Consider the following 25924-nt stretch of genomic DNA (forward strand, 5'->3'; position numbering starts at 1 on the left):
TGAAGAAATGTGAAGTTAAAAACAAATTTTTATTTATTTTAACTCATTACGGGGGCTCGACCGAATAATCAGCTGAAATGAACTCTTTCAAAATTTGACCAAAAAACAACAAAAAAATTGTCTGATATTTGCCGATTTTAAAAGAGCTAAAATTGTCCGTTTTTTTCCCTAAAGATAAACAAAATGGTTTCCATCTGTTGTAAATAAAACAGCCAGAGCGCCACAAAGGCAGCTTATTAAAACAATACAATTTAAAACTTACATAAAATCCTCACAGTAAATGTAATTCCAGAAGTCTTTTGTCACCATTTCAAAGCATGTCTTGGCCGCACAGCTTCTCTCTCTCTCTCTCTCTCTTTTTTAAAATTATTATTATTATCATTATTATTATTATTATTATTATTATTATTTTGGCCGCTCAGCTTCTCGTCATTTGTGAGTTAATTTATTTTTGGTCCAATCCAATTTCAGCTTGTTTCGCTATGCGTTGAATGTTTCTTCCAATCAGATTTCAGCATCTTGTGTTGCCAACTTGCCACATCCAATCAGATGATAGATTCAATAATCAGAGCCAGCTAGAGGTCTTTGGGAGGTGGCGGCATTTTTCTGTCCTCTGATTGGTTCAGAGCTACTCTAGTGGGATTCGTCAGGTGAAGCCAGGAGAGGATGACTGTTGGACATGATTGTAAACTTTAACGGTGGACTTTTTGAATAACGAGACATTGTGGGGATAAGTCGGGCAACACCTGTCGCTAGAAGGCTTGTGTCAACCCGACGAAGAATTTCATGCACTTCCACAGTGGCAACAATAATGCTAGTTAGCTCTGACCTAGCAACACAGCAAGCAAAAGACGATGACGTTTTGTACGTCGGTAGTATTTATGGTGAGTACGATGTATTTTATTTAAAAGTTTGAGGCTTTTGTCATGTCATTGATGATATTTATGATTGATAATGTTTGTGAACTGCTATTGTGCTATAGCAGTGACGAGATTTAGAGATGGATGCTAACTGAATTGTTTTTGTCACCACTCAGCAAGTACACAATACAATCCACAATACTGTAAATGTAACGTGCTAATATATGAAATATCTGCTTAATTAATTCTAAGTAAATTAATTAAAACTAATAAGCAAATTACTGTAGAGTACTTATTTATTCTTTTCTTTTATAGTTTTGAAACAGCGATTTAAATAGTTAATGCCCATTTATCAGATTGTTTTTTTTTTTTTTTTTTTTTGTGGCCCTTAAGTCCAACAGTAAGTAAATGACACACATGCACAGTGGCTGTACATCAATATTTATATAAATCCAATCTATCATTTACAAGAATGTGCCACATGCCACGCAATATAATCCTAACAACATACAGTAGATGGCATGGCATGTCTACACTCAAGCCAAGTGTGTTTGTCTTCAAGAAAAGAGTATCATAAAAGTGATAAAAACATCACAAAAACAAAGTAATAATTGTGTGTTTGTGTGCGCATAAAATACACCCTGCTCTAGATGTTCATGAGTACACTTTTATAACCTCACTTACTGGTAGTAACTAGTAGCACACAAATGTCAACTAGTGCACAGTTTTACCTACTAGTAACATGTAGTTGTCCCACTAATATGTATAGCTCCATTAAGTTTTTTCTTTTCTTTTAAGTATCCATCCATCCATCCATCCATCCATCCATCCATCCATCTTCTGAACCGCTTGTGCGTGACACATTGATTAGTGTTGCCTAGTAGTGCTTTTAGTTATGTACTAGTAGGCCAAAAGTGGCACTACTGGTGGGAAGAACATTCCTAGTAAGAACCAGTTTTGCCGTACTGCAGGACATGAACCTTAAGTTGGCAATCAAGTATATGGAATAAACGCTCAAAATGCTTTCCATACGTTGTGCTGTTTACCTCGATGTCACGCCATGATGATGTCATGGCGTCCTGCGACAAATTTGCGATGTTATGACATCACAGGAGGGTACACGAGACGCTCTTTATGGGCAGGTTGGTGGGCAGCTTGACGGGCAGCTTGACATACTGCTGCCTGAAGCTGTTCCTCTTCATGTTGAGGATGGGTCCCGGGTTCTCAGCGTCATCGGAGGGCGGCGCCAGCTCTAACGTCGCGTTCGCCAGCCCTGCCTCAGCCTTGGTGACCTTGTTGTTCTTCGTCTTTTTGGATCTTTCCTGGAGCTCTCCCGGTGCGGCCATGGGCTCACCAGCGGTCTCGGGCAGCGGCAGGGTATCCTGGGGGAGGTCGCTCGGGCTCGGTTTTCCCTCCGCTTGCTCCTCGCCACCGCTGATGGCTTGGCTGGATGACATGTGCTTGGCGTCGGTGCTTGTGGAACTGATAAACACATCGTAAGAGGGGAGATTTAAAGCGAGCGTGTTGCAAGATTAGAAATTGTTGAAAAATAGGTGCTAGCAGGACAGTTATAATAGTTTTGCCTGTCGGTCGAAATGTGTCTTTACGTAAGACCGGTCCATGGCTCAATAAAGTTCAAGCTCATTTAAAGAACAACTCGGGATGTACAGTTAACCTGAATTTGTCTACTCACCCATTGGAGCTTTTGTCTTCAGAATCCTTCTGTTCGCTGCTGTAACGCAACTCTGCCGGAGTCTTGAAGGAAAGATCTTTCTTCCCCTTCAGCCAGTATGTCTTCATGTAGCCTTTGCCCTGCAACACGCCATGTTAGTAGGTCAGTACTTCAGCATACGTGATTAGAACATATAGCATCATTCCAAATTGATAACTTCGAAAGCAGTGGTTCCCCCCGCCCCTCCAAAAATACTTAGCTGTCCCCAACAACCTTTACCCATATTAAAATAGAGCAGCATAGTAGGGGGTTTCATCGTAAAATCATTTGTATCAGAGATTAAACGTCGTAAATTTTTGTTGTGCCTATATTTAATTCAGTGATTCTTTCGCCTACCACTAGAGGTAGTTTACGCTTTGAGAATCACTGCTAATTGACAACATTTAATTGAGTGTCTTTTTTTGCATCTGTATGAACGCTTTCCTCATTCACATGGGGGGTTCATTTGCAACATTTCTTGATTATTTATGTATAATCACTACAGTGGTTGCAAAAATTGCTGAATATAAAATAAAGTAACTAAACTAGATCGAGTGACCGGAAGGAGAAGGTGTTGACCTTGACAAAGATCTTGCCCCTCTCCTCGATGATGTATGGCTCATGTTCCAGGTGATCTTTGGTGGTCTGGCTGATGTGTATCTGCATACCCTGTATACTCACACACGCACACGCGTACACATACACAAATAAACAACTCACATTTTTCAGGTACACTCAAACCTTCTAAAGCAGGGGTTCCTAAATGTTTGGAGTCCAGGAACGACCAACAAAAAAAGCTGATTTTTTTTTAGCCAGCTTGTTCTTCAAAAAAATATTAATTCTCTCTTGTAAAATAACTTTAAAAAAAAATCTATGCCCTTTTCCAAATAATACAACATAAGTTATTTCACATTATTTTGGGGACACGAAACTGCTGCTCATGAATTTTTGGAGACCCAGGGAACCCAGCTCGAGAACCTGTTTGAGAATGTGTAATAGATGTTAGTGCAGTCACCACGCCATTGCTCTCCATCCTGGAGGCGGTGTTGACCGTATCACCAAAGAGACAATAGCGAGGCATCTTTAGGCCCACCACGCCAGCCACCACCATTCCTGAATGGACACCTGCAAAGCAAACACCACCACATGTAACATCCATCCATGGATACAACAAGCAAATCTTAATTTGAGAATGTTTTATTGAAATTGTGGAATAATAAAGAAAATTAAATGCCTGAATGTCCTAAAGTGTGAACGGTTTAAATTGGTGGAGAAATGTGGAATGACGAAAAGTGGGAATAATAATACAAATACAGGTGGGCCTGTGCATCTCCAACATCACTACTTTTAAAGAAATCCAAGCACCGCTTCATTGAAGTTATCTCTAATTTAACCTGCTAAAAAAAAATTACAAATTTATTATGCTGCCATTGAACATGGCACCAGCTCTAGCCGTCTGCATCAAACTCTGCACTCATGCCGAACTCCCGACCAGACATAAAGCCTTTCATACTTCACTAAAGCAAATGACTGTGATTACAGTACGTCCTCCTTCCAAACTCTTTTTCAAAGGTTTTAGAGCCACGAATCAAGCTATAAATAAAACAATGAGATAACTACACACAGAAATGAGCGATCAATTTTTAACAAAAGCCTTCCTCAAATGTATCTAACCTAACTTTTTAATTTTTTTTATTTTACTTGTTATTGTCTTAAAAAACACATCAAAACTTTCAACCTTGAAGCAACGTAATGCTGCACGGCTTCCGCAGAGTGAGGTGAGGTGGACTGTTATAGCATTTCTTAGACAGTTCGAGCTATAGAGTTAGTCTTTTTTTTACTCAAGCTTTTGTCAACACTTCAAATTGATTAACAATGTGTAAAAAGAGGAGACGACACGATTTTGCTGGGGACCTAATTTGTGAAAAAATGTGAGATTGACCATATTTGGACTCAGGAGGTTTGCGCACAACAGAGGTGATTTGCAACAAGAAGAAGACGCTCTAGTGGTTGCACTCACCCACTCTGATCTGGATGTTGTCCCCTGTGGACGGGTCCTTCAGGTGGTCGATGGAGCTCAGCATGTCCAGGGCCATGTCGCAGATGTGATGCGCGTGGAATGTTGTCTTGTTGGGCACGCCAGCCACCACCATGTAGGCATCGCGGATGGTTTCTACCTGCAACCACGGCAATCAAATTGTCTTGAGATTCATCGTGTCTGTGGTAGACCAACCTCTGACTGATAACTGATTGGTTTCATATGCGGTTGCATGAGAAGCCTACTTTGTAGACATTGTGCTTCTCACTGAGTGTGTCGAAGACGATGTAGATCTCATTGAGCATGTCCACCACCTGCATGGGTGTAATGTGGATGCAGATCTCGTTGAACTTGACGACATCACTGAACAGGATGGTCACGTCGGGGAAGACCTGGAACATACCGACCAAAATCAGGCGGTTTTATTTATATAGCGCCAATTCATAAAAGAAGTTATCTCGAGTCAAGAATCACACTCCATCTGCATATATGAAAGAAAAACAAATTTACACCGCTTGCCCAAAAACTTGGCAACAGAGTCAAACAAAAACTCCCTATAAGGAAGAAACCTTGAACATCTTCCAGGTTCTGTGGGAGCAACTCAAAGATACCACCATCATGGTCATCACAAACATCACAAGATGGTTGAGGTTCATCGAAGTCCAAGGATCATGGACGTCATGGCGTACCTGGCATGTCTCCAGGGCGGTGATTCCCTTCCTGAGACGGTCGGCCACGGCTTTCGGAATCATTGCGTAAAGCAAAGAGTCTCCTCGCTTCTTCTCTTCGTCCAGCTTCTTGATAATCTCCTGCAGCTGTGCGTACTTTTGTTGCTCCTACAAGAAGATCAAATTATGTTATACTATAGTTCTTGCGGGCGGTACGGTAGTCGAGTGGTTAGCACGTCTGCTTCCCAGTTCTGAGGTCTCCGGTTCGAGTCCAGGCTCGGACCTTCCTGGGTGGAGTTTGCATGTTCTTCCCGTGCCCGCGTGGGTCTTCTCCGGGTACTCCGGTCTCCTCCCACATTCCAAAGACATGCATGGCAGGTTAATTGGGCGCTCCGAATTGTCCCTAGGTGTGTGTGTGTGTGTGTGTGAGTGTGGATGGTTGTTCGTCTCTGTGTGCCCTGCGATTGGTTGGCAACCAGTCCAGGGTGTCCCCCGCCTACTGCCCAGAGCCAGCTGAGATAGGCGCCAGCAGCCCCCGCGACCCTTGTGAGGAATAAGCGGTCAAGAAAATGGATGGATGGATATAGTTCTTGCTTCAAAGCTATTCCTTCCAATTCTTGTTGTCCTCTAGTCAAGCAGAATGATAGCGAACTGATCAACCAGGATCTTTTTCTATAGAACTACTCACTGAAAAACTTTACTGTACTTATTGCAGTGCTTTCATATTAGGAGTTGTTGTTGTTGTTTTTTTTTCACCAGTTCCTCCACTTCTTGACTATCACAGTCTATCTATTCGTCACCTGATCCAGGGCCAGCTGCAACTCTGCCGACTGTTGCGTCCCGGCCAGGATTAGCTCTCTACTAGAATCATGCAGGTTCAAGTCATTGACGTAGACGCCCATCTTGATCATGTCCTCCACTGTCTCAATACTGCAAAATGAGGAGCATCGAGGTCAGCTCAAGGCCAAGAATGGGGAGTGTAGATATGTGTACATGGTGATGGTCTTACATGGGCGTCCCCAAGAAGATAAGCGAGTCCCACTGGGGAACGTACTTCATCTGGCCCTTCAGGTGCAGAGGCTTTTTGGGGGGCTCTCGCATGTCCTCAAAGATGGTCTCGCTGCATTTGCCTTGAGAGAAGCATGAGGTAACACCATCATCATCATCATGATCATCATATGTCTTTCGTTACTGCATTTCAGTATACAGTATTTTTTTACTTTTACTTGCCTGTGATGGTCTGGAAGGCCAACAGCTCGATGTCTTCGCCTCCAGAGTTGGCGGCGCTATTGTACTGAGCCAGAGTGCTGCTGTTGTACTCCTGATCCGTGCCCTTCATCTCCTCAGACTTTTGTTCTACACGGACCACAAACACTCTGTCAGAAGGTCAGATAGGAGAAGAAAAATTCACAGGAACTCTCAAAAACCTATTTACACCGAGTGTTCTGGTTCAGTTCACAGTTTTCTGCTGTTTTCATTGCCGAAAGTTGTCTAAATAACTGATCGATTCTATGCCATACCGCATTATGGCACTCTTAAAGTATTGGAATGGCAAGGTCAATTCCTTTTCACGGGTGAAACCCAAAGCCAAAAGCAGGCACAAATCTAATTTTTAAGCAATCAATCTAAAAGCCAACACCTGAGCAACTACAAACACCCATCAGCCACATGTACATGTCACACGTCTATGATGTCATGCTGACATCTGCTATTATGTAGCTGACTGGGCTATTCCATGCCATACCTCTTTCTTCTTCCCTCTTGGCCTTCTCACTCTCCTCTTTCTCTTCGGGTTCCTCCTTGTTGAGTTTGGGAATATTAACTTTTTGTTTGCTTTCCACCACTGCTTTAGACAGCAGCTCAAACACATTGTTCAGGTGGGTGTAGATCTGAATGGTGAGGAATAGTACACACGTTACTGAGCAGCCAGGACACCGCGCTAACGGCGGGGACGGTCCGACACTCACGTTGTCCCAGCTGAACTCCAACATGGGCCTGACCAGGGTGAACTCCTCGTTCACCTTCTTGCCCTGGAGGTCAGAGAAGACCTCTTTGAGGCCGTCGCCAATGCGGTACATGGTCATGTCGCGGCGGAAGATTACGCTGAAGGGGAACATGTCAAAAAAGATACCTCGCTTCATGGGAAGCTTTTCATAGCTTGGCGCCGTCTTTTGCTGCGGCATACGGTGCTTGAAGGCCGCGTTGTCAAAATTCATCTTATACACCTGACAGGACAGTGTACAGGCAGGTCCGAATTTAGAGTATTTTGAATTTAGTTTAGTGTTACTGCAATATTTTACAATTTCTATGATGTTGATGATGACGATGACATACTCTTCATGGAAATACGTACGTACCACATAAGTCATCTTCTCGGTCTCCTCCTTAGACAAGATCTCCACTTCGATGTCTGTGTTGTAAAACTGACGCCCCACCTGGGAGAGCTGGCCTGCAGGGGGCGTCAACGCTAGTCAAAATAAGTGATCTTGGGGCTTTAAATTCCCAAGAAGGAACAGACAACATGAGCAGAATAATTTGCTTTACATATGTCAAGAAAGGAGCCCGATGAAAGGCAATCATAGAGTCAATGGCGCTGAACTTTGCCAAAGACTATTTTTCATCACATAAGCAGTCAATTATCCACATGGAAACTTTTAGATCAAGGAAAGTCACTTTAAAACAGTGTTTCTTATTTCCGGTCCTCAATCCCCCCTAGCCAGCCTGTTTTCCATGTCTCCCAATTGCATCGCAGGTGAGGATCGTTATCAGGCTTCTCCAGAGCTGGCTGATTAGCTGTCATTGGAAACAGCTGCATTGGGAATTGGGAGACATGGAAAACAGGCTGGCTAGGGGCCCCTGAGGACCGGAATTGAGAAACACTGCTTTAAAATTATGCAAATCCCAGAAGGGAAAACACACCAGAGAGTAAAGCTTGCTTTTTCTATAAGTTAATGGTTAACAAATAAAACAACAACGCTATTTTCACACTGATGTAGATACGATGACGCTTTCAAAACGTCGCAATTGATCAGTAGACTCCAAATTTATACCATAGGCCAAATTTATTAACACAGCGATTTTTCTCAAAGTGGGGTATAAGTACCACTGATGGTACGTGGGCTCCCTCTAGTGGCAGTCACTGACTTAAATCTTCAATCTCTGGGGTATTTCAGTAAATTTAGAGTATTTGAATACATTCAGGAGTTTTTAGGTCACATGCAACTGTATTTTAATGTTGGTCATTATGGTGGTACTTGGATAGCCAAGTATTTTTTTAGGCGATACTTGTAGTTTGAGAACTACTGTTCTAACGTATACCGTATATAACCCCTACTATAGTGTCATGGTTGTATGATGATGTGGTGAGACCTTTGACAAATTGTGTGAATCCTTTGCGAGTGCTTCGGTAGTGCAGCGTCAGACTGGTCTCGCACTCCTCCTCCACGCAGAAGCTGGGTGGCTGCACTTTGGGAAAGGAGAAGCGGAAATACTCGTGCAGGTTGTCCAACTCATTGATGAAGTCGCGCACGTTGCGACCCAAAACCTACAAAACGTGACAGCATTTTAGCCTTTGATTAAGTTAGTCGTCTGATCCCATGTTTTATTGGCCAAGGCAAATTTTTTACATCAGAAAAAAAATCTCACAGCACTCTACCAAACACAAATGTCCCAAAAAGTACTTGTGCAAAAAAAAAAGAAAAAAAAAAAAAGTCCAAGAGGAAGGCTAATCAATCTAACAGATCTAATGGAAGGTTGGGTCACCTTGAGGATGCGCTCATAGCCGTAATTTCCGATCCGCTTGACCATGTAAACTCCAAAGGCATACATTAGCTCATCATGCGTCTTTCCCAAAACTTCGCCTGCCGCCTTGGCCAGACGCAGGATCAGGTTGTCACTGTAGGAGAGAAGCCTTGTTAGTTTGTATATTAGCAATTAGGCTGGCCAGTCAAAGTGTCTTTACTGTATCTAGATGAAGCTTTGTTTGTTTGTTTGTTTGTTTTTTTATGTACTATGTATATTCATCTTCACTTTTGCTGCTAATTCCACTAAGGAAGCAGCCTGTCATCACTCTTAGCCACAAAATGATTGTCTCTGCTTGTTGTCCATTCAGTCAACGTTATTGATAAGGAAACGCCATTAAGAGCAGTCCATCACGGAACCTTTAAATTATTAGCGCAGTCCAATCCTCATGACTTACTTGTACATCTGATGCCTGACAAACTTGAGGTGCGGGATCTCCGCTCGGTTCTCAATCAGCCGCCACACGTCCTCGCCGTAGGACTCGTTGATGTAGTCGTTGACCGCTTCCAGGTACAGGCCGTACATCTTGGCGGCGCTGGTGGCGCTGGGGACCTCCGTATCGCTGTCCGATTGTACTGCTCAGCTGAGGGGAGAACAAAAGCTGCGGGCGGTCCGGTGAGAGGACCTACTGTAAAGGTGGCAGTCCTTGAATGGAGCGGAATAAGATCAGGCTCACCTCAGTGTTACTCAACCTTATGAAAGGTTTAAAACTGAGCCATTTAAAGTGTGGGGGGTAAAAAAAAACAAAAAAACAGTGAAGCTGACACCAAAGTGGTGCAAGGCTATTTGGTCCACGTGGATTCTCAGTAGCTCAAAAAACAGATCAGAAAACAAAGCGGCTGACAAAAGTCTTCTTACTTGCAGAGGCTCAGCCGTGTGTAGTCTAAAGCTTGTGAGTGTGTGAGGCTAAACCTCAGCGCAGACCGCCGCTCGCCAAGACCACCTGCACATGACAGGTACTCAACCCTCCAACCCCAAACACGCACACAGACACTTGACTGTCAGGTCAACAGGTGAGCAGGTCCAAAATAGACTAAGTGACGTGTGTTTGTGGCAGCTGCCAAACAAAGCAAATCCACTTCGACGCGCTGCCCAACACATTCAGGTCTTAATTAATGAACTTAAACAGACTAAATAAGATTAAGTAACCGAGTGACTGATGAACTGACTGTCTAATTAGTAACTAATTGATTGAGTAACCAAATTTCTGAGGTATTCATCTGCTGTCTGACTAAATTAGTGGCGAACAATGATTAAATGGCTGGCTGACTGATGATCTGTGTCAGTGACTTTCTAACTAAATTAACTAATTGACTAACTAATTTAGCTACTAATTAAATGACTTCATTGATTTTACTACTTTGACTTACTAGCTACCTACATCAGTTACTGACTAACTAACACAGTGATTATAAATTGAATGAGTGATTGACTGACTGACTGAATGATTAACTCAGTGATTGACTGAGTGAGGAACTAACTAAATGACTGCCTCGTTAACTAGCTGAGTGACTAAATTAGTGACAAAGTAACTCAAAATACTTCAATGACTGACTGACTTAAAAACTAAATTAGTGATTAACTGATCGAGTAGCTGACTGACTGACTGACTAATTGACTGACTACATTTGTGAATGACTAACTAAATTAATGCCTAGCTACTAGATGTCTGACGGACGGACGGACTTACTGTATAACTGACTAATTGACTGAAGGATTAAATTAATGACTGACTGTTGAACTAATTGACAAAGTTAGTTACTAACCAGATGACTAACTGATGGCTAAATAAGTGACTGGCTAACTCAGGAATTTACTCAATAATTAACTGACTAACTAAATGACTGAATGATCAACTAACTGACTAACTAAAGGGCTGAATGTTTAACTAAATGACTGCCTAACAAACTCACTGTTTCACTCACTCGTGATTAAATGACTGATTAACTAACTGATGACTAACTGCCTGTCTAACTAAATTAGTGACTGAGTAAATACATTATTGACTGTATTACTAAATGGCTAACTAAATTAGGGATTGACTAACTGATGGACAAATATTAATTAGTTTTTTTCATCGCCGCAAATCCAATTAAATGCTGACTACTGCTTTTGAACGGCACATTTTGTATTCCATATTCATTTCAAACTAAACAGCCTCTATGAAATGTTAACTACTGTCTTTAAGGTGCATGCTCTCTATTAAATGTTCATTCAAACTGTGCATATTCTATTAAATATGAATTAAACGACTTTGGACTGCGCTTTCTCGATCACATGTAAATTTAAAATTACCTAATCAAATATTTATTAGTGGCTTTAAACTACACGTACATTTTTTTGTCAAATGTTAGTCTTCAAACTGAACTTTTTCAATCAAATGTGAATTTGTGTCTTAAACTGCACATTTTACATGAAATGTTAAGCGGCGTTTTTTGTGCACATTTCCTATCAAATATGAATTACTGACTTCAAACTGCACATTTTCTGTGAACTGAATATTCTCTATGAAATCTGAATGAGTGTCTTTGAAATGCACATTTTCTATCAAATGTTATTTGCATTGTGTATTCGGCATACTTTGTGAGATTTAAAAAAAAACAAGTGTGTAGCACTACTTGACATTGCAAATTCATATTAGTTAGTTTGAATGGCAAACAAAGCCATAGAACTAAACCCTTTTACATTTAAATTTAAAAGTAGCTCACTGAGTGCCAACCCAGGCCAACAAAATACTGTAACTTAGGGTGTAACGAAAACCGATTTGTTAATCAGAAAATTAGTTTTGATGTAAAAGCCATAAGTGCATAGAATTGGATTGAATCGAATCGAGAGACATAACTTTGACAGAAGTGCCACATTAACAGTACTTGCAAATTCATCCATATTCTAAAATGACAAGAAACCCATTGCATTAAATACCCTCTTGAATTGAGCTTTATCACATTGAATCCAATCCTATTTGCACTGAATTGAAAATCTATGTGTGTATTAGACACTCAGACCTGCAGTGTAAATGCACCCCAGTGTTTGTGTGTTGGGGATCCACTAGGGGGCACTGTTGGCATGGTTTGTTTGTTGTGTCTGTAGAGGAAAGGGCCAGTTAAATGTGTGAAGGAGAACAAGATAAAGAGTGAGTGACCTTTTTGCAATGATAGATATGTGAGGGGCTATAACGCGCACGAGCACACGCTCATGTACAGTGAACCCTCGCAATTGGTAGGTTTAGGGACCAGGCAATTAGAATGTAAAATAATAAACTGGTCTTATTGAGTGCAATGAAACCAAACGTCAGAGTCCATCGCTCTATGTCCCTGTGAATGTTCTCATTTTGTGTTTGTGGATTTGACCATTTACCTCATCCAATAAACAACTGAAAGTGCATCAGCGATCGTGGCTCTCCTTGCCCACCTGCAAAGGCCTAACAGTATCCTAACACTGTTCTTTTTTCCCCCTTAAATACGGTTTACCTCAAACTATGATCTAGAAAAAAAGTGAGTGAGTTTGACACGAGTGAAATGGTTGTCACGATCAAGAGACTTTTTTTGCGTGATAGCTTCTGATTTTACTGGTATAGGAAACAATTTCGCTTTTTGGCTTCTTCTTTACTGGCTTGGGGAACAATTTAGCTTTTTAGCTTTGACCTTTTATCACTCTGAGACATTTTAGAATGTTATTTAAGCACATTGAGAGGCACCTTAGCATGTTAGCATCTGCCCCAAACACTTCAGTTTTGTCATATTAGTGTGTTAGGGTCTCCTTTTAGCACTGTTAGGGTCTCCTTTTAGCACCTTAGATTGGTAATTTTAACTTAATAGCTTATTTTACCACTCTGAGAGACATTCCTGCTTTTAGCACAACTTTAGCGCGTTAGTGTCTCCTTGAAGCATTCAGAGAGACATTAGTGTTTTAGCATGTCCTTAGTGCTTCAATTTGGTCATTTTAACTTGTTAACTTATTTTTGTTTTTTCCCACACGTTCCCAAAATATCAATGCTTCTTCTTTTAGCGCTCAGAAATTGATTTTTGGTTTGGTAACTCGCAATGTTTTGAGAGTGAATAGGCCTCAGAGCTTTTATTCCCACCAGCAGGTTGCAACTGAGAGACTGGAAGAGTCACAGAAAGTTCACGAGTAGTGTATTTTTACTTGGTTTACAGTGTACACCCACATCATGTCGACACATACGGTATGTACAATATGTAATGCGCAAACAAGGTCATGCGCTATGCACGAGGCCTCCGTCACTACGTGGGCTTGAATGCGCTAATGAGGCTAATGGCCTAGCGCGTTCTCTCACCTCTTCTTCCCACCTCATCGGTAGCTTTCGGTTGTTAGCGGCCCGCGGTGGTGACACTCGGCGGCACCCCGACACCTCTCAGCGGCGGCGGAACCACACCGAGATAACAATGTGCCAAAGGCAGCCACCGCCTTCATTAGTGCGACCCGCTGAGTCAGTCGTCGTCGTCGTCACGCAGGTGGATCTTTTTCGCCGCTTATCCCCTGACGCCGTTATCGCGTCTGATTCCAAGAAGCTCCTGTACCAACACTGATAGCGTTTCGGCTTGCTGTAATTCAAACCGGTGGGATAAGCTGCAAATAAATCCTTTTTCTTCATACGCGGAAATGCTGGCGGTGCAACTCGCTTATGATGTAAAAAACTGTTAAAACTCACAATTCAGCATTGTTCTCATTCATTTTGAAAAATGATTCATTCAGGACAGTGAAGTAACACTAATCGACTACCTTTTCATTGTTTTAATTAAATAAATACTGAACAAATTCACTTTACAAATAAAAAAACGGTAGACAAACACAAATGGCAAAATGTACATTTTTATTTACTTTATTTATTCCAAAACATTAAGCCAAATTTCAACACTTTGAATGCATTTTTATTTTTTAATTTTTAAATAAATAAATGTAAAAAAAATATTTATAATGTATGTATAATTTTCTTTAGCAAAACAATGAAATTAAGCCAATTATAAATGACAAGCAATAGATTCTCAAACATATAGCAAAAAATTCTGAATAAACAAAAAAAAGGAAATTTGTTGACATTTATGTATTGGAACAAATTAAGCCAAAAGTAATTGTCATCATTTTTTATTTATTAAAAAAATGAATATTAAGTCAAACATACATTTTCTGCATTGTTTTTGTCTGTAGTGTACTAGAAAAAAAAAGATCAATTTATCTATTTTAAGAAAAAGAAAGAATTTTAAGGCATTGTTTTAATTATATAAAATAAAAGCAGCTATTCATACATGAAAGTAAAAAATATTTAAAAATTATACTTGTAATGTATGCATTTAAGTCTTTATTAACTAACTAAAATTAAGTCAATCATAAATGTCAATCATATATGTATAAGAAAAAAAAGCTTAGTGATTAAAATCTCTGGAGATTTTATAATAGTAAATAAAAAAATACATTCTCATTTTGTTTTCTTGATCAAAAAAATAAAAAATAAATTAACGCAAACAAATTCCCCATACTGTGAATTTTAATTGCATATTTTACAAATCAAGCTAAACATAGAATTCAACATTTAAAAAAAAATAAAAATACCGACAGCGGTACCTTGACTTATGACTTTCAGGATTTCCAATGATTTACAATTCCTAAGTACCACAGTACATGTCATAAAAAAAACTAATGCCAAGCAAACGTTTAGTCTCCAAGGTATGTTAAAAAAACAAACAAATGAAAAAGGTTTAAAAAAAAAAAAAAAAAAACTCGCAATCATGCAGCCCTGCTCTAACCCTCAAATCCAATTGATGAAAGTGTTCATCTTTTGGTTGAAGTGAAGGAAGTGAAATGAAATATCTGATTGAAAACATATTTACATCTCACCTCCCCCTTCAGACACGCATGCACACCCCCACATACACACACACACACAATCTCTTGTGTGTGAGGGCATCTCCCTTTTTGCCCTTTTATTTGTTTAGGAAATACTATTTTCTCCTTTTCATTCTAAAAGTCTTTGGCTCTTCCAGTTGACGCGCACATTCTGACGTTTCGCGCGCACACGCACTGAGACATACACATCCAGACAGTCCATTACAGTCCCCCGGTGCCGCCACCGCCTCCTCATTGGTTCACACGGCGGCTGCGGGGGCTACGCTAGCTGAATGCTAACGAGTTAGGTGCTCTATGGGTTGCATTTATTGCTCCTCTGTGTGTTCTCCATCTACACCCCCCCACCCGCTCCCCACGGGCCCCCTCCCATCCCATCCCATCACAACCCCCCCAAACCCTCCCCACCTGACAGCATCTTTATCTTGGCTGCTTCCCTCTCAGCTCAGCTGCTCTTTGTGCGGGTGCGTGCGCGTGCGTGCGCACATTTGTGCATTGTACTAGAATTTAAAAAAAGACATTACAGTCAACACTAGCTGCTGGCTGAGGTTTGGGATCAAGACCTGCAGCCAAAAGCATAAATTGGCCTATAGGAGATGGGGAAAATATTCTAAACTTAAGAAAACACGCACGCACAAACACACGAATATTGTGCATGCGTTTGAACGCAAAAAGCAAATTCCAAGCCTAAAATTTAAAGAAAATGTTGTACTTGTTGCAGTATCTGTGGATGTGCATGTGCCTTTGAGTTGCCTTTGAAATGCAAATGATAAACTTACCTAATGCTAATGCCTGCAAACAGCCTCTAATAACTGCTAGTGAAGTGATCATATACAACTCGCACACAAGGATGTAAGTAACCAAAATAAAGTTACATATAGGACTATATCAAAATAAGTCATACAGTATTTCTGAAAGAAAAGTTATTATATTCATATAGCATATATCAGTTCTTATGTTTTTGAATTCAAAAATGAAATTTTTCAAAAAAAGAAAATCAGAAAAAGTTTTATATTTATGAAAAAATGTCATTATTTACAGAAAAAGTTATATTTCAGCATATTTTCAAAAAAGTCAAAAAAAAAAAAAGTTGCATTTTTCAGGGAGAATTTGTGTTTTTGAAAAACAGTATTATATGACTGAAACAAGTGTTAGGTTATATTTCTGGAATATAGTTCCAGAAAGTTGTATATTGCTTCAAAACAAACAAACATTGTATATTTTCTGTAAAAAAAACAAACAAACTCACAAACAAAAAAGCAATTCCTGAAGAAAGTCATATATCAATAAAGATTTTATAATTTTGATTTTTTTTTTTTGCATGTTTCGATAAGTTTAGTATTTTGACAATTATATACTCATATATACTCATATAATCATATAAAAAATACTTCTACTATTACTACTACTACTACTAATAATAATAATAATAATAATAATAACAATAATGTAATAATATATTTTTTTCAAGTTATGTATTTTCACCAGTAATGGTGTATTTCTGGAAAAAAAAGTTACATTTCTGAAAGATGTCATAGATTAAATAAACATGTGTATGTATATATATATATATATATATATATATATATATATATATATATATATATATATATATATATATATATATATTTAATCTCAGACATCTTTCACATATTTTTCCGTAAAAGTCATACATTTTTGAAGATGCATGTTTAAAAAAAATGCGTATATTTTTTATTTCACATATTTCTGAAAAGTTTTCTGACTGGTAAAAGTTGGATATTTAGAAAAATATTTGGGAGGAAAATGCTGCATGTTTCCATGGGTACGTTTACTGATAGATGTCGTACATTTCCGAAAAAGGTATATATTTCTCCCAAAAAGTAATTATATATATGTCCATAAAAGTATATTTTAATATATTTTTTGTATAGTTTGCTTTAGAAGGCGCAGGTATTTTGGGTGCAATCTTATGGTGTTAATTTAAAGAATAATGCAAAAATACTTGGCTAGGCGCATATATATGCCTTCTTCAGCCAATCGTATAGTTATGTAAAATGGTGAGTGTTGACTGCACTGCATTTGTGCACGTGATGTGTTAGCTATCAGCATGCTAACACGTGAGTCGCCTACCTTCTTTTTGTGGTTGTTGCGGCCCGCTCAGAGCTTCTGTGGCGGTTTAAAAGGAAAGTGAAGCAAAGCCAGCCAGCGTTTTTGCAGAGGAAGGAAGCGTGCATATAAATATTCCATTAAGTGGAGTCGGCTCCATAACAGCGTTATGTATTCAGCGCGGACGCCCAAATGAAATTATTGAGGGGGGATTGAAGTGGGGGCGGGGATGGAGGGGAGGGAATAGCCGCTTCCTCTTCTAATACTTTTCCCGCTTTGGCCCCTTCGCCTCATCACAGGTGACACTAATCCAATTTCAGCAACAATACACACTCTCTCCCGCACTCGCACACACGCACACATTTTAAAGGTCACAGGAGACAGCGCGAATGTAAAAGCTCACACAGGAGAATCCGATCAAATCGATAGTGTTCTTCCTCTGCCAAAGAATAATAATACAGTAGTTGTGAAGTGAAAATGATTTGACCTCATGTTGGACGTGAGGGCTGCACGGCGCACTCGTGCTAAGCTGTCTGCCTTGCAGTCAAGAGGTTCTGGGTTTGAATTTTATGTGTTGCAAGTTTTTGTTTGCGTGCGTTTTTCCTGACACGTTTCAAAAGTATGTTAACTTCAGTAAACTCACGAAATTGCCCATTGGCATGGCGACCAGTCCATTGTTTGTCAAACTACATATGGCGCCAGCTAATTTGCTTTTTTGTTTTTTTTGTTTTTTGGTGCATTTAATAAGTCTACCTTGGTCTAAAACTGTCTCTTATGTCGGGTGTAATTCAAGTAGCGGCCACTAGATGGCAGCCCACTTATTTATTTTAAGATGGTGTAAATTTGAAAGAAGTAAAACAAAATGTAATTGACGCCAAATAATGTTGATGGCGGTACTCGTTGGGATTTTAATTTTAATTAATGTTAACGGCCGAATAAGAGTTAATAACTACCTTGGTCTAAAACTCTCTATCTATCGGGTGTAATTCTAGTAACGGACGCTAGATGACAGCCCACTTATTTAGTTTAAGACGGTGTAAATTTGAAAGCCATAAAGCAAAACAGGAAGTGCTCTACTGAAGCGTATTGCAGTCACTTGAAAAAGAAAAAAGAAAACTCCTATTTTTCTGACAAATTTTTTTGGGGGGGAGCTTTGTTTTTTTTTGTTTTTTTTTTTTAGTATTTTTTAATTTTTATTTGTCTGTTTTTCTGAATATTTTGTTTTCTGTTTTACTTAATATTTTTTCTGTCATTAAAAAAAAAAAAAAGAAAGAAAACGGAAAAACAGGAGGAAAAATTACTCAGAAAAACAGGAGAAAAAAATTATTTAAAAAAAAACAGAAAAAAAATATTTCAAAAAACAAAAAAATATATATTATAAAATATAAAACAGAGCACCAACTTCTGTTCTTCTGAGTAGTTTTTTTTTTCTTTTCTTTTTTTCTGTTTTTTGGTGTTTTTTGTTTTTTTTTTTAATTTTTTTTTCTCCTGTTTTTCTGAGTAATTTTTCCTCCTGATTTTCTGAATAATTTTTCACGTTTTTTTTTATATTTCTTTTATGACAGAAAAAAATATTCAATAAAACAGAAAAAAATATAAAAAAAGAAGAAAAAAAATACAACGCTCCCCAAAAAATTAGTCAGCAAACAGATATTTTTTTTTCAAGTGAATGCAATATGCTTCCGTACAGCACAGCCTTTTTGTTGTTGTTTTTTGGTGAAAATTATTGACTTGTCAAATACCGTAATCCTACTCTTTATGCCTACAGAAAGCAGCAGTTATAGATTAATTTTATCATTTACATCTTTGGGCATTATTATTTATGTATACTGAGAGATAAGTGTGTTTTGTTTACTATCACACATTGAGGTATTGGTATTTTTGTCATCCATTGCTCTTGCTCTCTCAATATATGTATGTAAGTGTGCTTATATTATTTAAAAGTGTGTTCAAAGACCTTAAAAGAAGTAAGAGCTGTAAATACTATAAAAACATGCCGAGGGAATATTTTGCTGGGGTATTTTGCAGATTTCAACGTATTGCGGGGGTGGTCTTGAATGTAAACCTACACTGGAGGGTGGGGATTACTATCCTTTTAAAACATGTTTTTTAAATCAACTTAAATGTGTAATATTACAGTTACATATATTAAAATCATGTTGTAAGGGTAAAAACAACAAGAAAAAAATGATGGGTGATCTGCAACATATCCCCTGAGATAAACTGGAGCGGGGAGGGGGGGTTGGGGGGTGGGGGGTCCACTGTATAACAATAGTAATCCTGACTGAGCGTCCTGTCTCGTGTGCGGGAGATAAAATGTCGATGGCGTGCCAGCAATGTGCCGGATGCGCCAGACGCTTACCATGTGCCAAACATGGCCGAGAGCCACGCCGCCATGTCGCCGCCATGTCCTTGCAGCTCACGTTAGCGCTCTTTAGCTTGGCAGCGTAGTCGCGTTTGATGTCGCTGCTCGACAAGTCGCTCCGAATGCTACATTTGTACCTGAAGTACGCATTTCGTGTCATGTATCCACAAATCTGTATGCACGACGTTATAATGGATGTGCATCAACAAGAGCATCAGTCTTCATATGTAGGAGAAAGTGAAAAGTAACACACACTGATATTGAATTTATTTTTGGAGCATTTTCATGCTTCACTGTTGATTGAAAAGTGGATCATGTTGCGATAGCGTGTAACACACACGCGCACACACATTGATGAAATACAGTAGGTGCGCTCACTGGTAAATTGAAGACATGGTGTGAATGATTGTGTTCATTTCAACACTACAACAGCACAGTAATAACACTATTTTATCTGGCTGCCATGATGTCACTTCTGTTTCAGGGGCAAAAATTGGAGTGTCATCCTCGGGTGGCAACCACAACAACACTTACACTTATTTCCTGTTTGACAAAGTGAACACAAAGCAGATGTGTCCTCATGATACACATTTTATATGTGCCCATATTTATATAGAAAAGTGTGTTTGATGTGCATTTACAGTATAAGTGCATATCAATGTTTGTGTCTTGTCTGATGGTTTTGCTTGACTTTTTACCTTTTTTTTCCAGTCTTTTTTTCCATTTTCGCTCCCCCCTCTGGCCAGTGAGATATTTACGTTCATATCTAACATTTATCACTCTTGTACAGTCGGTCAAAAAAAGGTTAAAAGTCCAAGTGTGGACTGTTGTTTTCTTCTTGTTACCCTTTAAAGGGATACTCGACTCATTGAGCCACAGTAAAAAGATATAATTAATGTGACAACTTCATTATTTTCTATGAACAATTAATACCTTTAAAAACACATTTTTCACTTTCGGTCGACTGAAGATGAGACATCACCTGTGTTGAGGAAACGGGTAACAATCAATCATGGCGCAGTTTGTTGACCAAACCCGGAAAACAGGTGAGCCGTGATTAGTCGTTAGCTATTTTCTCAGCACAGGTGATGTCATCTTCAGTCGACAGCAAGTGTGGAAAAATGTGTTTTTAAAAAGGGATACGGACTCATTGAGCCATTTACAGCAGTAAAAAGTTAATATTTTGTCCAGAATGAATTTGACAACTTAATTATTTTTCTTGTACAATTAATAACTTTAAACACTAATTTTTCCACTTGCTGTCAACTGATGATGACATTGCCTGAGCTGAGGAAGTAGGTAACGACCAATCATGGCTCATCTGTTTTCTGGGTTTGGTCAGCAAACTGAGCAATGATTGGTCGTTAACTACTTCCTCAGCACAGGTGATGTCATCTTCAGTCAACAGCAAGTGGGAAAAAAATTATTTTAATGTATTAATTGTACATTAAAAAAAGAATGAAATTACCTAATTCATTCTGGACAAAATCTGAACTTTTTTCCCTGCTGAAAATGGCTCAAGTATCCCTTAAATGTATGACAGAGTGAGTGCTGGTTGAGGCTGTAAAAGGAAACAGCGGCAGCAGTAGACTCCCGTGAACTTTACGCTTCCCTCCATGGATCGATACCTTCATAAAAACAATGCAATAACAATAAGGGTCAGCTCGACAGCAGCAAAGCCACACAAAGGCTAGAGAGGACACATTATGGAGACATTTGGAGACCTTTTATGGAGACATTATTAAAAAATGAAGACATTATTGAGACATTGAGGTGCGATATTACGGAGATATTTTGAAAATCTAAGTAGACATGATACCATGACGACCTGACAAATGATTATGTGGACATTATAAGAAGAATTGTGAGCAATGATGATTATGACAACATGGAATAATTGTAAATATGGAAACATGAAAATATGGAGACATTGCGACTGTAAATTTTGCAACAACATTATAGAGAGACATGAAGACATATGTGTACATTATGAACCATTATTGATGTTTTATGACAGCATTATGGCGACCTTATCTGGATGCATTGTTGAAGATATTGCGGGAAAAAATGTAGGGCACTTTTCATTCCACAATGCATGTGGTCGTTTGCAGGAGGCTCTTGAAGGTGGTGTGATGATGAAAGGGATGTTGTTAATATTTGATGGCGCAACATGATGGAGACCAATAGGAAGTTCTCAGCGTCCAATCAAGTAGGTGACCTTTTCCTTGCTTCCTTCAGGAAACAACGTGTGTGCGCTTGTGATTGGATTTCACGTGTACACTCGCTGTCATGTGTGCCACTCTCCATTCACACGTCAGTATGTCTGTCTGTACATTCACGCATGCGTATAATGCAATTTTGCCCATTTCCGTACAGTACACATTAGGGGTGTGAATTGCCTAGTACCTGACAAATCGATTCGTATCACGATTCACAGGTCACGATTCGATTCGATACCGATTAATCCCGATACGAATGGTCACGATTCGATACCGATTAATCCCGATACGAATTTATAAGTCGATTGTTGCGATTTTTTTCCATTCAAATTTAGAAAATACTATCAGTAAATTTGTACATGTACACTGTAAGATTTGTATGAATATATTTATCTAAAACTTGAGGCTTATAACCGTGAGCCACTGTACACAAACAGTTTGCAATCTGTTTCACATTTGAACAGCATTGAAATAAAAATAATAAGGCTTAATGTGCCGTTCATATAACATTCTTCCATGCTCAAGGTGTGAATCCTAAAAAAAAAAAAAAAAAAAAAAAATCGATTCTGCCGATTATTGAATCGATTCGAGAATCGCGCGATGTAGTATCGCGATATATCGCCGAATCGATTTTTTTTTTAACACCCCTAGTACACATGCACAATGTCAACATTTGTTTGTCCATTCAATCACTTGCCTGGAAACATTACAGTCCCCTCCAAAAGTATGGCAACCACAACCTTTTGTTTTTGTTGCATATTGAAGACATTTGGGTTTCAGGTCAAAAGATGATACTGATAATAATATGAGACATACGTGCAGAATTACGGCTTTTATTTCATGGTATTTACATCTTCTTGTGTTAAACAACTCAGGACAGAGCAGTTTTTGTTTGAACAGCAAAAGTATTGGTACATGTGATGGATGGATGCTTCTAGTTGCTCAAGTCTTGCTCTTAGAGCTGTCAAAATTAATCGATTAATCGACAAATACTCGATTTTCAAATTAATTGACGACTATTTTTCTTTTACAGAAACGTGCAATTTGTGTCGTTTGCGGTTGCGGATACAGAGACCACACTAATCCATTATTTATACAACTAAAAACTTTGAATTGTAATGAAGTGATGGATTTTAACCGTCTCAAAATAATGTTTAAAGTCTATCATAAAATTTTACCAGTTAATATGCAAATTAAATTTAATAAAAAAGGGAAAGTGAGTATAAATTAAGAGGAACAGATAGTTTATCCAAAACAAAATATAGAACAAAACAAAAAGAAGGATGTATTTCAACTCACGGTGTCAGTTTTTGGAACAATCTGGATTGTAAAACAAAATCATCTGTCTATCTGTATTTATAAAAGCTTGACAAGAGCTCAATTACTAGAAAATACATATAGCACAAGGACATGCTGCTGAATTATTTTATAGGATTATTATAGTGAAAGCGTCTTGACCGCTCGCTGTCATTTATTCTGTTATTTTTGTCTTTGTTGTTGATCAGGGGCAGATAACATACGTTTTGTTTTGTTTTTACTTCTTTCTGTCCCTTTTCATTTCTGTTTTTAATGGAATGAAATAAAATTGAATGGAAATTAAAATAATCACGTAATAGTTTGAAGCCATTTTTCAATATAATATTGTTCAAATAGTCTAATTTCAGCATATCAACAATAATTGTTGACTTATTTCTGTAGTCATTCATGAAAGAAGACTTATTATCGTCTGTGTTTAATCCAAATAAGATATTTGCAAGTTTTTACTTTGGAATACAATGACTGAACCGGTAACATCGTACACCATCAATCACTGCTTTTTTTTTTTTTAACTCATTCGTTCCCAGCCATTTTCATAGAAGCAATCACATCCGCTCCCGTCTATTTTATTGGATTTTGACTGATTTTAAAAGGCCCACAGAATATTCTATTCTATTGCTATAAAAACATGGAACCTATCAAAAGAAAGATTAAAGTCTCTTCTTTCATCAGCAAAACAAAAAGTATATATTTCTATCTGTTTCCATTTTGCAGCAATTAGCATTTGAAAATAGCTAAGTTTAATCAGTTTTTTCATAAATCTATTTATAATTGTGAGTAATTGAGCTTTTCAACATGGCCCTGGTTGATCTCCTTTACTCTGCTGCCACCTGCTGGCCGTTTGTGTAATAACTACCATTTCTGCAACTGCTCTTTGCAGTTGAGAGGCTGCATCAAAGCCTTCAGTATGCTCTAGTCTAGCATAAAAAAACAACGTATAACTATGTCTTTGGAACACTTAAAACATTTAAAAAAACAAAAAAACAAAAAAACAAACGTATTTATAAGTTATTGGGAACAAATGAGTTAATCACTATACGAATATGAAGTACAAAATAAACACCAACCAATGCTTAATAAAGACAAAAATCAAAATAAAAATAGTTAGGGGAGAATAATGCTTTTGTAATACACTTCAATGCAAAATTAAAATGAAACCAATTAGTCGATTAATCAATTGAATAATCGATAGATTAATTAATTCTGAAAATATTCGATATTGACAGCACTAGTTGCTTTTTAGATACATTTCTCAAACATTAGATAATGCTCATTATCATTAGAGTAAAAGCGAAAAAAAAAATCGACTTTTGGAGGAGAATATAAACATCTTCCTGTCCATTCATGCATATTATGTACAACTGTATTACCATTCATACTTGCACACATTGTGTACTCACTCATATCACGCAATTAAACATCTGGCTGTACGTTCACACATTACACTTAGTAGACTGTAAGTCTATTCACACAATGTAAACCTCTATTTTCCCATTCACACACGCACAATGTAATCATCTGCCTGTCCAAGCATATTATATATGCTTGTCCATGCCCATTCACACCTCACTTACACAAATAAAGCACACACATAATATAAACCACTAAATCTGTCTGGCCATTCCCGCATTCATTCACACACGCATTCACATGTGAAATTATGCCTTAATGTGTGAATTCGGGTCACATAAGGGCATAAAGAAATGCAATGTGTGTTATGTTGAACACAAGTACCGCATTCGTCCTCACTTCCTGGCTTTGTCGGTGTGCTGGCATTGATGGAAAGTTCCGGAGTGGTCGCGCGAGTGCGCTCAGGAAGGTGTGAAGTCTCGGCAGGAGAAAAGGGGGGATTTAATGATTTTATTTCAACGTCCCGCAGGTGCATTGTGGGTGTCGGTGCCATTGATCTGGGCCGGGCGATAAGGAAGGCGGGCCGGCGACAGGCTGTTAACCCGCAGAGTCGGGAGCATGAATCCATTTCCCGGCCTCCCGCCCGGCGCCGTATCTCCCGCCGGTGCAGCTGTCGGCTTCATAACTCCTTTTTTTTTTGTCCTCTAATCTGTTGTGAAACGCCATCACGGGCCAGGAGGGGAAAAAAATGCCATGGCGGAGGTGGAATAAATGTCCTCTCCCGGGTTGGAGCGGGAACATCTTCGTCGTGTGCACTCTGGGAAAATGAATAGATTTTCTGCAGGACCTTCACCTCTACCTGTCTTTTTAAACACAGCTGCTTTATTCCCAAAAGTCAATTCTCTTCATTTCATAGCGTTTCACCTGGCTGCACTGCATATGATAATCCAAAATATTGTACTTTCTAAAAACATGCAGTTGTGACATAATTAAAGGTCAAACCAAAAATTTTCTTTTTACAAAATGCTCTCTGTGCTCCCACTAGTATAAACATATCATTATGATTAATATTGTGTTTGTGAAATATGAATTAAGCGGCAAAATCCCTTTTTGTTCATCTCAGAGGGCAGCCATTTTGTAACCTGCTGTCGACTGAAAATGACATCACAGTTGCTCAGGTAACAACCAATCACCGCTGACCTGTTTCCGTGTTTGGTCATGTGACATTCACAAGCTGATGTTCTGATGCTGTAGTCACACTGCAGCTTAATTCTGATTTTTATTTATTTTTTGCCAATATGTGTAATCTATCAGATTTTTTTCCCCCATGCAGTATGAACAGTATAATTCAGATTTTTTTTCTGTATCTGACCAGCCACAATCCATCTATGTAAAAGAAACTAAAACTAATAAAAACTAAAAATAAATAAATAAATATTTTTGAAAAAATAATGAAACTAAAAAAAACTAACAAAACGGCTCTAAAATCAACAAAAAAGTAACATTAAAAAACAAAAGTCAAAACAAAATGAAAACTATACTAACTATAATGAAAAAAATTGGAAAAATTAATTAAACCAATAAAAACGAAGAAAACGGCTCTAAAAACTAACTAAAAAAAAGTGAAATTAAAAACAAAAGTCAA

The 25924-nt window shown here is 38.5% G+C and overlaps 1 protein-coding gene and 1 long non-coding RNA gene across 4 annotated transcripts; one reads left to right on the forward strand and one right to left on the reverse strand.

Moving 5' to 3' along the window:
• Nucleotides 1-570: 570 nt before the first annotated feature.
• Nucleotides 571-25178, forward strand: LOC144023064 (uncharacterized). Its single transcript, XR_013284485.1, has 4 exons — nt 571-884; nt 9943-10034; nt 21505-21602; nt 24809-25178. It is a non-coding gene; the product is annotated as an uncharacterized LOC144023064 (long non-coding RNA).
• Nucleotides 1263-17130, reverse strand: LOC144023060 (soluble guanylate cyclase 88E-like). Of its 3 annotated transcripts, none has more exons than XM_077528346.1 (17): nt 17053-17130; nt 9476-9661; nt 9040-9172; nt 8647-8821; nt 7635-7726; nt 7245-7502; nt 7022-7166; nt 6508-6633; nt 6287-6407; nt 6078-6207; nt 5299-5445; nt 4855-5001; nt 4592-4748; nt 3587-3696; nt 3151-3240; nt 2554-2672; nt 1263-2342 (listed from the first exon to the last, which is right to left on the reverse strand). In XM_077528346.1, exons 2-17 carry the CDS (start codon nt 9601-9603, stop codon nt 1967-1969), a joined length of 2454 nt encoding a protein of 817 aa, XP_077384472.1. In that variant the 5' UTR covers nt 9604-9661; nt 17053-17130; the 3' UTR covers nt 1263-1966. The 3 variants fall into 3 exon arrangements, with proteins under 3 accessions (XP_077384472.1, XP_077384471.1, XP_077384469.1); XM_077528345.1 differs by lacking the exon at nt 17053-17130 and adding an exon at nt 9755-10003; XM_077528343.1 differs by lacking the exon at nt 17053-17130 and having other exon boundaries at nt 9476-10003.
• Nucleotides 25179-25924: the final 746 nt, after the last annotated feature.

Source organism: Festucalex cinctus, chromosome 7 (genome assembly GCF_051991245.1).
Source record: "Festucalex cinctus isolate MCC-2025b chromosome 7, RoL_Fcin_1.0, whole genome shotgun sequence".
In the NCBI taxonomy this organism is placed as follows: Eukaryota; Metazoa; Chordata; class Actinopteri; order Syngnathiformes; family Syngnathidae; genus Festucalex; species Festucalex cinctus.

What these genes read in the sequence shown, in the direction of transcription:
- LOC144023060 (XM_077528346.1), bottom strand. Translation starts at nt 9,603, where the DNA reads ATGTACGGCCTGTACCTGGAAGCGGTCAACGACTACATCAACGAGTCC. An exon ending in TGCAGCTGGCCCTGGATCAG is followed by an intron (nt 5,446 to 6,077) that starts GTGACGAATAGA and finishes ATCTTCTTGTAG; the next exon opens with GAGCAACAAAAGTACGCACA. An exon ending in CAACATCCAGATCAGAGTGG is followed by an intron (nt 3,697 to 4,591) that starts GTGAGTGCAACC and finishes TTTGCTTTGCAG; the next exon opens with GTGTCCATTCAGGAATGGTG.